The 14,165-nt window shown below is 38.9% G+C and overlaps 1 protein-coding gene across 7 annotated transcripts in view; it reads left to right on the top strand.

Moving 5' to 3' along the window:
* Positions 1–13,476, top strand: part of LOC123864638 (maternal protein pumilio-like) — a 91,713-nt gene extending 78,237 nt beyond the window's left edge. For all 7 annotated transcript variants that reach the window (XM_045905237.1, XM_045905236.1, XM_045905238.1 and 4 more), the window contains 4 exons: positions 8,294–8,483; positions 9,751–9,919; positions 11,453–11,611; positions 11,817–13,476. In XM_045905237.1, coding sequence (XP_045761193.1) covers positions 8,294–8,483; positions 9,751–9,919; positions 11,453–11,611; positions 11,817–12,446 — 1,148 coding nt within the window. In that variant the 3' untranslated portion in view covers positions 12,447–13,476. The remainder of the gene's footprint in view (positions 1–8,293; positions 8,484–9,750; positions 9,920–11,452; positions 11,612–11,816) is intronic.
* The last annotated feature ends 689 nt before the right edge of the window (positions 13,477–14,165 follow it).

Genomic DNA, 14,165 nt, shown 5'->3' with positions numbered 1-14,165 from the left:
ACAAAATCTGTTGCAGACAGATTTTTTGCAACAAACGATGAACACTTTATTCCCCTTTACGTTGGTATATGTAATTATATATCAGTTGCACGTCTTGCCGGTAAGCGGCTAAGCCATATTGCAATATTTAGACGTTACATAAACCCGATGTAGTATGAATAACAGTTATAATAAAAATGTAGACTGGCAATTAACTCGGTAATTAAAGCGTGTTAAATGAAATCCACCGACATTTAATGGTTAGAACTTCAGCAACCTTACCACTGTAAGTTACTTGATTAGTCATTTATTTAAGGCTATCCTTGCCAACGATCCCCCGTCGATTTCCTACGTATGATATTATTGTTCTTATCTCTATCTGCCCTGGTTCGTGCATTCTCGGTTCCTAGATCGGTACATTTGTGATAACCAAATTTCAAATTGCTGTGATTGGCTGATTTACCATGTTCTTGCTGCGACAGTGAGTTTGAGCCACTAGCGGAACAATGTTAGCCGGTCAGAAATGATTGCAATTAGTCAACCTGTTTGACGTCCGTGTTCTGTTTTCGATTACAAAAAAGAAAAAATTGTTGTTGCAATCATCAATTTTAGCAAATAGTGAAAGAGAGTCGGCCAATCAGAGGTCACAACTACCGTCACACTTTCTGTCACACTATGGCAGTAGGCATACCGAGTAATGAAAACAATTTTTCATTCTGTCTAGGTCGAAGTAGGGTTGCCACCTGGCTCTTTTTGATTTACAGGCTACCACCATCAAAAATACGGGGTTTAGATTTGAAGAAATTTGAAAATTTGAAGTATTTGAAGAAATAGGCGGTGGTTCTCTCTGAAATGCATGGAAAGCCTATTTAGATATTTCAGTTTATTTATAAGTTTTGTATTTTTTCTCTGTATGTTGCCGTATCTTGATTGGTGAACTGTGTTTGCAATGTGGTTTTAAATAAAAGATTTATTTATTTAAATAGCTTTTAAAAACTCTTAGTGTTGTAAAGCAAAATGTTATACATTTCATGCATACAATCTTCTCATTTCAACTTAAAATTACATTTAATTTGTAATTCCACCTTCACAGTATCAATACTATGGCCGTAGCCAGGAATCGATTGCGGGAGAGGTTTTATTAGGGCCGGAACTGAATCCTGTCATGAGGAAAAAACATTCGCTCAACTTTATGGGCTAATTACCTGGTTAGTGGAATTTCGCATTTCAATTTGACAGTGAGATAAAATACAACAATAAAAAAGCGCGAGCGCAGTGAGCGTAAGTGTTTTTGGTTCAATACAGAAAAAATTAAAGTGAAAGGGAAACGAGTGTAGCCATAGCAAGATTTTATTTTTAAAGCTTCCTATCCATACTAATATTACGAATACGACAGTATATCTATTTGCCTATCTATTTGTTACCCTTTCACGGCCCATCTTCTTTACCAAAATTTTGGTACTTACTATTCAGAGGTAACTTGCATCCCAGACATTTTTTTTAGGCGGCTTTTTAGCCCGGAAAATCCCCCACGGAATTTTTAAAAATCTAAATTCATGCAAACGAAATTGCGGGGTTTACACCAAGTAATAGAAATTCAAAGCGCGAGTGAAGTGAGCGCGAAATGTTTGATATATTTCCAAAAAAAAATTGGTAAGCAAATGCAAGAAATAGTGTAAGTATTATTTTAGGCTTAGGTTTTTGACGGCTTCCCAGGCGCAGTCGCCATTTCAAAATTTCTGGTCTGGTGGGAGGCTTCGGTCATGGCTAGTTATATGGTTAGTATGGCCCTAACGGCCAAAAAATTAGACTGCATCATCACTTACCACTAGAATAGATTAAAGTCACGGGCTAACTTGTATAAAAAAAGGCTTACATCCTCAAACCAAGCCCCGCCGCCTTGGCTACGACCATGATCAATATCGAGTGGGTTTCGGCTACGCATTGCCGCAAAAGGAAAATATTCTTTCTACTGGACATAACGTCAGTGTTTGATTTCGCCAGCCAGCTCCTACTGAATTTGTAAAAAACCGGCCAAGTGCGAGTCAGACCCACGCACCGAGGGTTCCGTATTCGGGTATTTTTTCCGACATTTTACTCGAGAAATCAAAAACTGTTATGCATTAAAAAAATATGCATAAAAATAAATAAAAATCTGTTTTAGAATGAACAGGTAAAGCCCTTTCATATGATAACCCACTTGATATATGTAGTTATCTTACTTTGAAAATTGAAAATACTAATATTTGTTCATGAACACATGACAGACGGATAGAAGGACAAATGGACAGACGGACAGACGAAAAGACTGACAGACTGACAGACAACGAAGTGATCCTATAAGAGTTCTTTTTTGCTTTTGAGTTACGGAACCCTAAAAATATTTAGTTTTATTTGCCCCGTATTTTATTTTCATAATTACAGGTTTCTGTATCCTGAAATACGGGGTAACCAGTAAAATACGGGGCCTCTGGCAACCCTATTCGGAAAACACTGTCACATTCAAGTTAATGTCAAATATTTTGTTTTCAATTACAGAAAGCTGCATCAAGCATTATTACAATATTTTCTTTGTTGTGATTGGCTGAATTTTTGAGTTTCAGCCAATAAACAGACTATTTGCCAATTAAACGTCATAACAATATAAATGCCAGAAAGTTTAACCAAATAAAACAAACTTAATGAGAACCTAGTGAGAATGCAAACGGCACACAATTTATAATACATATTATGTTAGTCGTATATAATAGATATTATAGTAGTCGTTCACTTTGGTAATAGTCAGATTGTCATCAGTAAAATTGATATTGGTCAATGAATCGTAAATTATTGTTTCGGTGACAAATATTTTTATTATCTATTTATCTTTGAACAGAATGGAATAGAATGAAATGGAATGGAATACAATGATAAATTTTTATTCCTGTAAACTTTTAGGTAAACTTCAAAGTGTTTTTGGATGGTCAGAAAAATTTACCACTGGTTCGGAATGCCGATCCTACGTTTTCTAGGGTTTCGTACCTCAAAATGAAAAACGGAACTCTTATAGGATCACTTTGTTGTCTATCTCTCTGTCTGTCGTGTGTGTCAAGAAAACCTCTAGGGTACTTCCCGTTGACTCAAAACCATGAAATTTGGCAGGTAACCTAACTGCGTAATTTTGGGTAGTTTTTTTAATCGATAAAGAAAGTTTGCGACATTGTTCAATAAAAAATTTGGATTCCAACTCCTCAACCCTGATGTTGCAGGGGACTACTAAAGCTAATGGGATTTAAAAAGTGTCGATTATTAATTGATATTGAAGGTATCTATACCAAGTAAACACTTTGTCGTTGACCTCAACCCTGATGCTGTAAGAAATTGCATTCCTAAATCCTGGTGATCCCTCGGGATTTGAAAAGGATCATCCGTTTAAATATTCTTACGTGATACAGAAACAAGTTGCATCCCGGGGACGGGCTATTACGGAGAGGCAACTTTTGTTCTGGGAAATGAAAGGATCGGGATTTTTAAAAACCTAAATCCACGCGAGCGAAGCTGCGGGCATTAGCTAGTTGTAAATATATTTAGAAGCTACTATAAGATAATAGATAAGGTACTTATTTCCTTATATTTTTATTGTATGGCAGCGCGCGGTTTTAAATTATAAATTGCACGTCCTGTCCTTTTCTGTAATACATTTTTTTCTCAATATCTACCGCTTTATCTCATAGCAAGAGTCCGTAAGACATAATACAGTGAAAATAAGCAAAATATACAATTTTTGCAGTTTCCACGTCAGTACCTGTCGAATTTTTCTAACAGTGTAAGCAGCAGAGCTGAGTTTACCATCTAGTGTTGATATGTGGGTGTTCCATAGAAGCTTTGCATCTAACATTATACCGAGAAACACGGGGTTCTCCTTTATTTTCAACATATGATTATTTATTAATGAATTTATGTCATTTAAGGTCCTGGTATTGGGCAGTGTGAATTCAACACACTTAGATTTCTTTGCATTTGGAAGTAAATTGTTAGCAATAAATCAGAGAGTGACCTGTGATATGGCATTACATATAGTATACATTGTCAAAAATTACAATATTAAAGCTGTGCGTATTGCGTGAGGAATAGGTTGCAAGAGAGTTGCAACTTGCAGGGTTTGATGCATACGCTATTGCCAGCAAACATGAGACATATTTTTATCTACAGGCAACGTCTGAGTAGGTAACGCATACGTCTAACGCAAGTTGAAATGTATTTAGTTAGACCTATCGACAAGTTTGGAGTCGGGTGCAGTCTAAATGTGGCCCGTGTGTTTAGACTGTCCGTTTCTGTCAGTTTCACGTGTCGTCCCCCGCACTTCACCACCCCGCTTGCACAAATCGAGACAGCACGAAATTTTCAAGATTTCTGGGTGTAATTTCTGGTTTTCGTAGTTCCCACATAATTATAACAATATAAAATATATAACGATAATTTTTTTACTACATAATATTCATTAAATTTTCTAGGTCTGTGGTTTTTCCAAATTTCATTAAATTGCTTCGTTGTCTAGAAAAACGAGCACAAAGTTGGGCCTTTTTTTAAAGAAAAATACAAATCTTTGAGCCCCTGTAATTTTAAAACTACATATTTTTAGAAAAATCTAAAACACCACAGACACAGATATTAGTTTCTAGACTATGTCTGCAAAATTTCATGGACTTTGGTTGCTTAATATTCAAATGAAATGGGAACTACGATTGTATGGAGTAAGTGACGGAGAGAGCTCTGTTAACTGACTTCATAACAAGATACTCAACGCAAAGATTTTAATCTTCGCGTTCTTGGAGTACGGTCGTGAAAATTATAATTCTTTCCTTAAAATTTGCTTTTTAGGGTACCATACCTCAAAAGGAAAAAAGGAACCCTTAAAGGATCGTTCTTTGAGTGTCTGTCCATCTGTAACAAATGTCTGTCAAGAAAACCCATAAGGTACTTCCCGTTGGCCTAGAATCATGAAAGGTAGGTAGGTCTTATAGCACAAGTAAAGGAAAACATCCGAAAACAGTGAATTTGTGTGTGTAATGTATTCAAGAAAAGATTAATTCATAAAAGTGTAAGATAGCATTGTACGATTGTACGGAACCTTTCGTGTGCGAGTCCCACTCGCACTTGACCGGGTTTTCGTTTTAAATTTGAATGTATGAGTCCGTTACAGTACATTACGTCCGTCCCATTCGTCCATTACGTCCGTTCCATTAAAAGGTGAAGCTCTGATGTATAAACTGTCTTCCAGAAACGTGAGAAAAAAATACAGGCGATTTTTTTGTCTTATCTTTTAATTTTTTAAACATCTCAGATGGATATGCAACTATACTAAGGGAACAATCTACCTATCTATCGATCTTAATAGCTTGATATTAAAAATACATATTAAAATCCATTTTGTAAACTAGGTGTATCGGTATCACCGCACCAAACTAACTACGGTACATTTTGTTTAGTTAATTGTACAGTGTTTCTTACTGGATTACCACATACACATAAAATAACTAACGGTGTTATTTACTTCTGTCGTGGTAATCGAGATGGCAGTAAGTCATAAGGCGGTTTTGAAAACACGGCGGCGGCGCTTAAAGTTTTGTTCTAATATTTTGTGTTTGTAAAGATACTATTAAATATACTTGATTTTGAGGTTGCATAGAGGCATGAAAACCACAAAGAAAGATCGTTTGACGAACAATCCATATACCTCTCGATTACTGTGGCACAATTAACTTGGGTCTAATGGGTAGGATGTGCTTTATTTATAACTAGCTGATGCCCGCAGCTTCGCCCGCGTGGATTGGTCAGATCCCCTGCAGCATCAGGATTGAGGAGTTGGACTCCAAATTTTTTATGAAACAATGTCGCAAAGTTCCTCTATCGATTAAAAAAGAAATGACGCAAATCGGTTCAGAAATCTCGGAGATTTCGGTGTACATAGGTAGAAAAACACAACTCCCTTTTTGAAAGTCGGTTAAAAAAGTAGCCTATGTTACGCCCTGGTCAATCCTCTACTTGCCTGTGAAAGTCCCGTCAAAATCGGTTCTGCCGTTCCAAAGATTAGCCTTTTCAAACAGACAGACCGACAGACAGACAGACAGACAGACAGACAGACAAAAATTTTAAAAACGTGTGATTCAGTTATGGTATCGTTCAAATAACCATATGAGCTTAATATGAGGTAGTTATTTCGAAATTACAGACAGACACTCCAATTTTATTTATTAGTATAGAGTATAGATAGGCTGAACCAATGCACTCACACGGTTAAAGATAAACTACGTAAATCAATATTGTAGTACGTTATAAAAAATCTAACTCATTGTCGTTTTCTTTAGATTTAAATCACGTCATGAAGTGAAGAATTATGCAACAATGCAACGAATAATAATCATCATTTTTTACGATTCTATTTTGCTGTTGAATATATGAGTTGAATAAGAGTTCCGTACTACAAAGAACCCTTTGAACCTTTAAGGCAGGTAGATTTTTGTATCTTAATCACATACTCTCTTGACAAATTAGTGTAATTTATAACGAAGAACCTTTTATTTCTTCCAAACCGCTTATTCATTAATAGCAGCCCTTTTTAATGATAAACTAAAAGTTTTAGGTTGAAATTTAGCAAAAATATTGAAACATTACTGCTACACAGGCATATATAAATATTTAAAAACTTCACGGTATCTCCGCAACATGAAAAAGCGTGACTCAAAAAAACTTTGGACGTACGTATCCTTTCAAGTGATTCCTTATAAAATAGGTATATTAAAACTATTTCGTAAACAGTTCAAAAACTACCGTTTCAGAAAAAAATGGTAACGAAATCCTACCGTATGCGTGCGTTCTGACACGCATTTAACTAGTTTTTTTTTTCACATTTCTTCGGCGTTGCCCATAATAAAAATGCATCAGCCTGTATGATTGCTTATTGTTTATTAAAACCTTTCCTGTCTATGAACATTCATTGTGTATTATAAAAAATATTTATTTATATTAGTCAGAGGGTTTAGGTATATCAATTAAAACTATAGAATTTCACTAAAACATAACCTATTATTTATATTTTAAAGGCGTAACAACATTCGAAAAACTAGATAAAATTAAACAGCATTAAAACCTGCAACAACAACCTGCGACAACTGCAGATAGATAGCGCAAGTTGTATTGTATTTATAGTAAAAAAGGATAACAGTACTTTTAGACCTATTCATTTAGGAGATTGAAACCTAAATAACACCAATAAATAAGATACAATACGATGAATGAAGTATAGATATATTATGTTAAAGATACATAATACACATAAATGTACGTAGGATTAAGAAAAAGGGCATCATTCGAAAACATTTCTATAATATCTGGTGTGGGTTTGGTTTGTTCCAAGTTTGTGTTAGGAAATTTGTCGGATAGCATGTTTTCCCCGTTTCGGTCGTTACGGGTATTTCCATAGTTGATACTTGATTATAACCTGTACTGAGCATTTTGGTCAGCTTGCTGAAAGCGCCGGAACGACTTTTTAACTTCAATTACTTGTACACTCGCCAGTATAGTAATAAGAAAGAACTATTAATCCTCTACAGGCTTTATAATGATTTAACGAAAAACACCCAACCTTGTAATACCGCGTTCAAAATCTAGAGCCAAGGGTAAGGTGGTACGTACTATCCTGGCTTCTTCAGATGATTGAGAAAACAAAATGGTATGAAACAAATACGTATTATATCTTAAATTTTTTCCAACACCGATCATTTCATGAACATTCCATTATAAGTGTTGTACATCTCTCAAAACTCCATGTACTTTACAAATTGACTCCTTATGACTTAAAAATCAATTACAGTTTTAGTCCATAAGCCCGCAACCCTTTGGGATGTATGCGTAATAAGTATAAGACTACGATAGCATCCTGAAGAAACGACGTTAGATTCAGCTCCCTCAGCACAAATATGGCTGCTAATCAAAATTGTAAGGTCTGACGTCCACCTGGGAGGTACGAATCAAGCCGAAACGCGACGACTGTTTGTATGCGCACTGCGGCGCGTTACTGACGGACGCATTTCTATAGTAAATATAGATTTTTGAATTGCAAGATCGGCCTGCACTTGATGACGATCGTGTTCAATACAAAAAAAATTGTGATGAGGCTAGGTGGCGAATGATTGTGATTTGTTTCGAGTCGGCTCGGCGAGCCTAGGGCCTAGTTTTTAACTGTTAAATTTGACGGTAGGCTTACAAGTATCCAAGATCCTTGCTCTGTGATGTTTTCGTACCAGGTTTCAAGTTTTTGTTTTGTTGTTTCCAGAACTAGTGGGCGGAGGCGTGGGCGTGGGTGTGGGCGTGGGGTCGGTGGGCGCGCTGGCGGCGGGCGACAAGCCGGCGGCGGGGCGCTCGCGCCTGCTGGAGGACTTCCGCAACAACCGCTTCCCCAACCTGCAGCTCCGCGACCTGGCAAACCACATCGTAGAATTCTCACAGGACCAGCATGGCTCGAGGTAAATGTATAAATCAATAAAATATTATATATTCCAGGCACTATACAACCTATATTGTGTTGGAAAAGTAACGATCACTTAACCAATGTTAAGAAAAAAATATGAGAAAAAAAAACTATTTATGAAAGGCTCTTCGCGTAGTAGGTGGAGAGACTACACCAATCTAGTCGCAGGAGGCCGCTGGATTTAGGCCAATACCGTGGCGTGTGGAAGTTCATCCCTGTAAATGTCCAGCAGAGGACGGCTATCGGTTGATAATGATGATGATATATGACAATATAAATCGGCGATACCGGAGCGCGATGCAGTATTGATAGTGCAACATCCCTCTTTGGTGAGGATCCAAGTGTTGTAACCGCGAGATCATCGCAGTAAAAATATAATATGGCTTACTGAATAAATCATATTTCTGTCCGTTCATAGGTACTAACAATGTACACTAGTAAATAAAGCGCAATTAGCACTAAAAATATAATTTATGACATAGAAGGTAATAATTACGCAAACGTGTATTATTACTTACGGTTACGGCGATTACGGTTTCTTTCTAGAATACAATACAATTTAATTCAATACACACAATAATATAATTATATAGCGAAAATGGCCATACACTTTGCTAACTATATTATATTTGAATGGTCATCTATTGCAATTGAAATAAAACCCGATAACTTTAGAATTATTCTAAGTTTGAAACACTTACTTCATAACAGCGAATAAACTGTAAACGTCAAGTATTTATTCCCAACTTCATAAGTCAATCAACACTTTCATAAAGATTCGTTCAAACAGAAGGTGCATGAATCGTTCAGGAGGCTGAATTATATGTTTTGCAAACACTCGCGTCAGACACGTGCATTCATTTTAACTGTTATTTTTTTATATTATACTAGCGGATAGCCGGGGTACGCTAAGAAATTTGCCTTTCCTTTTTTATTGGTCTAAAACCATATTCTCATATTGCCTTCCTAATGTAACTGGTTTGGGTCACATACATGGGTTGAATGGTTTCAAAGTCTAACAGACATAAAAGTAGAAACATTTTTTGTTTCATATAGTAGGATAAATTATAATATTAATGTTAGTCAGTGTATCTGTCTGTTCTTAACTTATCTGCGCATTTTCATCCGATTGACTTAAAACTGTGTATAGTTGTTGTTGGTACTTGCGTTAAGATTACTGCCATCAACGAACACGATACAATGTACAATGTACCGCGTAGACCGGGCATAAGCTAATGTTTCATAAATTTTTATCATTGCAGGTTTATACAACAAAAACTGGAAAGAGCAACAGTTCAAGAGAAACAGATGGTGTTCAATGAAATAATCGGTTCAGCATATAGCCTAATGACAGATGTATTTGGAAACTATGTAATTCAGAAGTTCTTCGAGTTTGGCACCACGGAACAGAAAACGACGTTAGCGCAAAAGGTAACACCCGTTTATCAATGACTACCCAGAAACATATTATAATCACTATCCATATTATAAATTGCGAAAATGCGTTTGTTGGTTTATTGGTTTGTCCGTCAATCGCGTCGCAACGCAGCAATGAATCGACGTGATTTTTTTGCAAAGCTATTGTTAAAGATCTGGAGAGTCACATAGGCTACTTTTTATTCCGGAAAATTAGAGTTGCCATGAGATTTGTAAAAAACCTAAATCCACGCGGATGAAATCACGGGCATTAGCAAGTAATAATATACAAACGTTCTATTTCACGAAATAATGAAACTATACTTAATTTTGTACTTAATTATTCCCACTAACAGATATTACAGTTGCGAAAGTGTTTGTTTGTTGTCCTTCAATCACGCTGCAACAGAGCATCGGACTGACGTAATTTTTTGCGTTAAAGATCTGACATACTATTTTTATCCCGGAAAACTACAGAGTTTCCACGGAATTCAAATAAAACCTAAATCCACGCGGACGCAGTCAGGCATAATTATTTAATTAGAAAATAACTTTGCAGTCAGTGATTTAAGATTATATGATGTACCTGATATTATGCACCGTGATATAACTGTAATAGAGATGTGTATACATATTACATTCTTACATAAGGCACTGTTTCGCTTTAATGAATCGAAACTGTTATTATGTTATTATTTAACGAATCCAAAGCTCTTATTTGAATTGAAGCGATTTGAGAAAAATCTTGTATTATGGAGACAGACATAGTAGGGTATTTATTATCCCAGAAAATCAAAGACAAGTCAAGTTTACTGTGACCTTGTAAGCCCGCACTTCGAAAAGTACCCAAATTAGGAGATCTTTTTAAAGATCCTTTTCGTTGTATAATATAGTAATAAACCGTACGTTAATACATGGGTCATTGTCAAATTTCGCGCAGGTAAACGAGACTTAACATGATAAAAATATGTACTGAAACACGACTTCTTTATCCATGCACCAACTGATTTTGTGGTTTAGGGAGTAAAAATACAACTCTGTTATCCGTCTTAATTTTTCTATGAAATTAAACATAACAGAGTAGTGAATTCCGTAATATTGCATCCGTTCCATATACGATAAATCTCAGGTAGCTTGTCGTTAGGGTGCCAAAAAATTGCACTATTTATATGTTACTAGATGATGTTCGCAATTTTATTCACGTGGATTTAGGTTTTAAGAATCCCATGGGAATTCTAATTTTCCGGTACAAAAAGTAGCTTATTTCGGGATATAAGCTGCGCAGGAGAAGGTGTATCGGTCTATGTGGAGGTACGAAGGGCCATAATATGGTCATGGAGTGCGTGTATTATATGTACCATACTTAGATCTCCGCGGTACCCGTGTACTCTTGACAATAAGCTATTGTAATGACGTACGAGTGGCGTTAAGAAACTGTAAGTAATCCACTAGGAGAGTCCTCTTCTCTTGACGCCAATTACTGTATAGGCCAAAGTAACTCCCGTTAGGCTCGTGTGTGTGGCTTGTCGTAACGTGTCGTGGTTGCAGGTGCGCGGGCACGTGCTGGCGCTGGCGCTGCAGATGTACGGCTGCCGCGTCATCCAAAAGGCGCTGGAGTCCATCCCCGCCGAGCAGCAGCAGGAGGTGGTGCGCGAGCTGGACGGACACGTGCTCAAGTGCGTCAAGGACCAGAACGGCAACCATGTAGTGAGTATACCCATTACTTAATGACCACACTTGCCTATAGATAAAGTATCTACAGAGTCAGAAATAATTATCTATTTAGCGGCAACAATGCTGCAATTTAGAATACAGACTGAAAAAGCATTCAGATAGATTCAGTACACTTTTTACAAGACAACATAGTATTTATTGTATGCGCGGTATAGAACGTTGGGTTGTTGACTTGCAGGTACAAAAGTGCATAGAGTGCGTGGAGCCGACGGCGCTGCAGTTCATCATCAACGCGTTCGCGGGGCAGGTGTACGCGCTGTCCACGCACCCCTACGGCTGCCGCGTGATCCAGCGCATCCTGGAGCACTGCACGGGCGAGCAGACGGCGCCCGTGCTGGGCGAGCTGCACGCGCACGCCGACCAGCTGATCCAGGACCAGTACGGCAACTACGTGGTGCAGCACGTGCTGGAGCACGGCGCGGCCGAGGACCGCGCGCGGCTCGTGGCCGGCGTGCGCGGCAAGGTGCTGCAGCTGTCGCAGCACAAGTTCGCGTCCAACGTGGTGGAGAAGTGCGTGACGCACGCCACGCGCACGGAGCGCGCGCTGCTCATCGACGAGCTGTGCGGCTTCAACGACAACGCGCTGCACGTGATGATGAAGGACCAGTACGCCAACTACGTGGTGCAGAAGATGATCGACGTGGCCGAGCCCACGCAGCGCAAGGTGCTGATGCACAAGATCCGGCCGCACGTGGGCTCGCTGCGCAAGTACACTTACGGCAAGCACATCATCGCCAAGCTGGAGAAATTCTTCATGAAGGCGCCCGAGCTGGGCCCCATCGGGCCGCCGCCGCCCGCCGGCTTGTAGTGGCCGCGAGAGTATTAGCGGCGCGGGGCGGGCCGACGCGACGGCGCGGGCATGTCCGCCTATTATAAATTTTGTGAATATTGCGATTGTACATTTGTAAGTATAGAGCTCGCCGCCTCGCGGCACGGCCTGTACATATAGCGGCAGACTGATGTACAGACGAAACCTTACTGTAACCATAGTTGTACAGCTCGACGCCGAAGGCTCGGCCGTCGCGTCGCCGCGGCCCGCGACCGCCGCGTCCTAGCTCTAAGTGTTCTAGTATTATTCGTTGTTCGTATGAATCTATGTATAAATATTTGAACGTCTCTCATTCTCGTGTAATTTATGAATCGAAGGAAAGCTGCGGTCGGATGGACCCGTGCGTTTCCGTAATTTAGCTCGTTGTAGATTTAATATTAGCTGGGCTAGGGGACCTTGAATCTTGAAGTGATGCCGCGGGCAGTTCTAGACAATCGGCACTATAGTCGTGATTATGTTGTGTTGTAGTGTTCAAGTCGAGCTCTCGTTTAAGTTTAAACCCGGCTTAAATCGTACATAGCTTATCGAATAATTTAGCGCCGGACTGTATAGTTTGATTATAATTTTGTGAAAATGATATTTTTGTATATTTTAATGTAACGTGTAACTTAAGTTATTAGCGGCGCCGAGCGGGCGCCGCTGTTAGAGTATAGTGATGATTGTAGAGCTGAGCGGCGCGAGGTCCTGCCGCGACCGGTTGCACTCACAGGCGTAGCTGCTCCTCATTCCCCCTCTGTAATTATTTTATAGGAAGCATAGTTTCCTACGACACCTCAGATTTTTTACGTCTAGATGTAATGAAAATAAAATTATTGTATATGGCTGTACAAAAACGTTAACAAAATGATTTGTAAAACCTGTATGTGATGGAATGAGGCGGGGCGGCGGGAGCGGCGCGCGCGCGGCTCCGGCCGCCTCGTCGTAGGTTGTACTAGATAACATTTATATGATGATCCATCTATTTAGACATTAATTAATAAAGCATTTCTGTAATAATATTACAAAGAAATTGTAGTTTTATTATACTTCCTCGAAGCATGACCAAACGGTGGAACGAAGTATTCGCAGTTGTGCTTGTATATGAAAGTAGGTATCGTCTGCAAGCCGACTGCAAAATTGCAGTTATTACGCAGCTGATGCAACTGTGCAGTCTGCGTGTAGTTCTAGTACAGCCGCACTAAACTGCACGTCGACTGCTCGAGTTATTAGTTTATCGGGTAGATACTCCGAACCGCGAGTCCATTTATCCCTCGGACGGTGGATTTTCTACTCCGGCTGTTTAGTCATTCCTAGAAATGTAAAAGCTAAATCTATTCTATACTAATATTATAGAGGTAAAGTTTGTAGAAAGTAGTCTCTGGAACTACTGAACCAATTTTGAAAAAGAAAGTTTTTTTTTTTTTTTCTTTAAATCTGGCTTTACTCTGATTAGCCAATGTCAAGTTTGTGATATTTTCAAGTTATTGAATTTATACAAGTATGGACTCCGTCTGCGCCGGCGCCCGCCGACACACGCGCGGCGCCCGTTTAGAGCGCCTCCCAGTCAGTTCCACCACCAAAAAACACCAACTAACACAAAAACCAGCCACTCTTAACAAAAAAAATACTCCAAACAAGCACAGCACGCGCGCCAGCAAACGCCATCACAGACGAAGTCCAAAAGAAAGTTCACCAGTAGAAAGCTACATTATTCCTATG

The sequence above is a fragment of the Maniola jurtina genome, chromosome 4 (assembly GCF_905333055.1).
Source record: "Maniola jurtina chromosome 4, ilManJurt1.1, whole genome shotgun sequence".
In the NCBI taxonomy this organism is placed as follows: domain Eukaryota; kingdom Metazoa; phylum Arthropoda; class Insecta; order Lepidoptera; family Nymphalidae; genus Maniola; species Maniola jurtina.
The sequence above is the reverse complement of the archived record's forward strand: the minus strand, read 5'-3'. Positions and strand labels throughout refer to the sequence as shown.